Source organism: Suricata suricatta, chromosome 17 (genome assembly GCF_006229205.1).
Source record: "Suricata suricatta isolate VVHF042 chromosome 17, meerkat_22Aug2017_6uvM2_HiC, whole genome shotgun sequence".
Taxonomy (NCBI): Eukaryota; Metazoa; Chordata; class Mammalia; order Carnivora; family Herpestidae; genus Suricata; species Suricata suricatta.
In genome coordinates this window covers 4,309,032-4,310,533 of record NC_043716.1, presented here as the reverse complement: position 1 = coordinate 4,310,533, position 1,502 = coordinate 4,309,032, and the positions used below count along the sequence as shown (strand labels likewise).

Sequence of the window (1,502 nt, the reverse complement as noted above, 5' to 3'; positions counted from 1 at the left end):
CCTGCGCATCTTCTGGAACTCGGCCTCCCGCTTCTTGTTCATCTCGATCTGGGCGGAAGTGGCCCCGCCAGCTTCTTCCAGCCGCTCGCTGATCTCCTCCAGTTCCCGGGAGAGGTCTGAGCGCTGCTTCTCTGCTTTGGCCCGGGAGGCCCTCTCTGCCTCGATTTCCTCCTCCAGCTCCTCGATGCGGGCCTGGGGGTAGTGAAAAGCATGCACTTAACTTCTCTGTGTCATAATTCTGCCTCTTTGAACCAAGCTGCTAGAAATACCAACTTACTTGCAGCTCCTTGATCTTCTTCTGTAGCTGAATGCCAAGGGCCTGCTCATCTTCAATCTTGCTTTGCAGATTGCTGATTTCAAACTCTTTCCTTTTTGGAAAGTAGCAAAAAGTAACAGTTGAGTGTATATCTATCACCAAAAACAAGTTCATAAGCAGTTTTTCCACACTTACTTTTTGAGCTTCTCATCAAGTTGTTGTTTTTCATTCTCAATGTCCATTATGGACTCCTGGGCTAACTTGAGGTCACCTTCCAGTTTCCTCTTGGCCCTTTCCAAGTCCATGCGGATTTTCTTTTCTTGCTCCAGGGACCCTTCGAGCTAAATATAAATCATGTTTAGTGTAAAGGAATGCTTAGCTTCCTTTTGAAGAAAATAATTTCTTTGATAATCCTGGACTTACGTCATCCACTTGCTGCTCTAGCTTGGTTTTAGCTTTGGTCAGGGTGTTGACCTTGTCCTCTTCTGCCTGCAGGTCATCCAGGGTCTGCTGGTGGGCCTCCTGGAGGGCCTTCTTCTCCTTGGTCAGCTTGGCGATGGTTTCGTCCAGGCCTGCCATCTCTTCTGTGAGGTTTTTCACCTTGAAAAATTAAAGAAGAAAATGATACCTGCTCTAAAGCAGTTTACTAGCCTGACAACCTCGATGTTGTAGGACAGAATGTGGTTCATACCTTGTTCTCTGTGGCATGCTTCTCCTTTTCAACCTTGGCCAGGGTCAGCTCAAGGTCATCAATGTCCTTCTTGAGCTCTGAACACTCGTCCTCCAGTTTCCTCTTCTTGGCCGTCAGCTCGGCATTGATCTCCTCCTCATCCTCCGCTCTCTCTGTCACCTCCTTGATCTTTGCCTCCAGCTGGATTTTCGTTTTGATCAATTGGTCACATCTTTCTTCTGCATCAGCCAAGCCTTCAGCTTCCTTGAGTTGGTAACAAAATCAAAATTGGAAAGAAAGAATAAAATATTTCACAATGATAATAATGCAAATCTCTGCCATTGGATTTTTGGCTTTAAAGTTTATGAACCACCTCTTGTATGCAATCCAGGATACATTGTGGGAAAACCATAATGTGTCTGATTTTATCCTGTTCCTTCAGAAGAGTATATTCTCTAGTAGATGAGGAAGCCTACCCCCCAAAAGCTACCATGAACTCAGAAAGCAGTTAGTGACAGAAGAGATCTGAGAGGTTCTATTAGAAGTGATTTCCTTGAATGAAGTGGCATTTGAGTT

At 45.3% G+C, this 1,502-nt stretch overlaps 1 protein-coding gene across 1 annotated transcript in view; it reads left to right on the top strand.

Moving 5' to 3' along the window:
* Positions 1-1,502, top strand: part of LOC115282692 (myosin-2-like) — a 26,612-nt gene that overhangs the window by 16,752 nt on the left and 8,358 nt on the right. Inside the window, 1 exon segment of the mRNA XM_029928834.1 lies at positions 752-847. Coding sequence (XP_029784694.1) covers positions 752-847 — 96 coding nt within the window.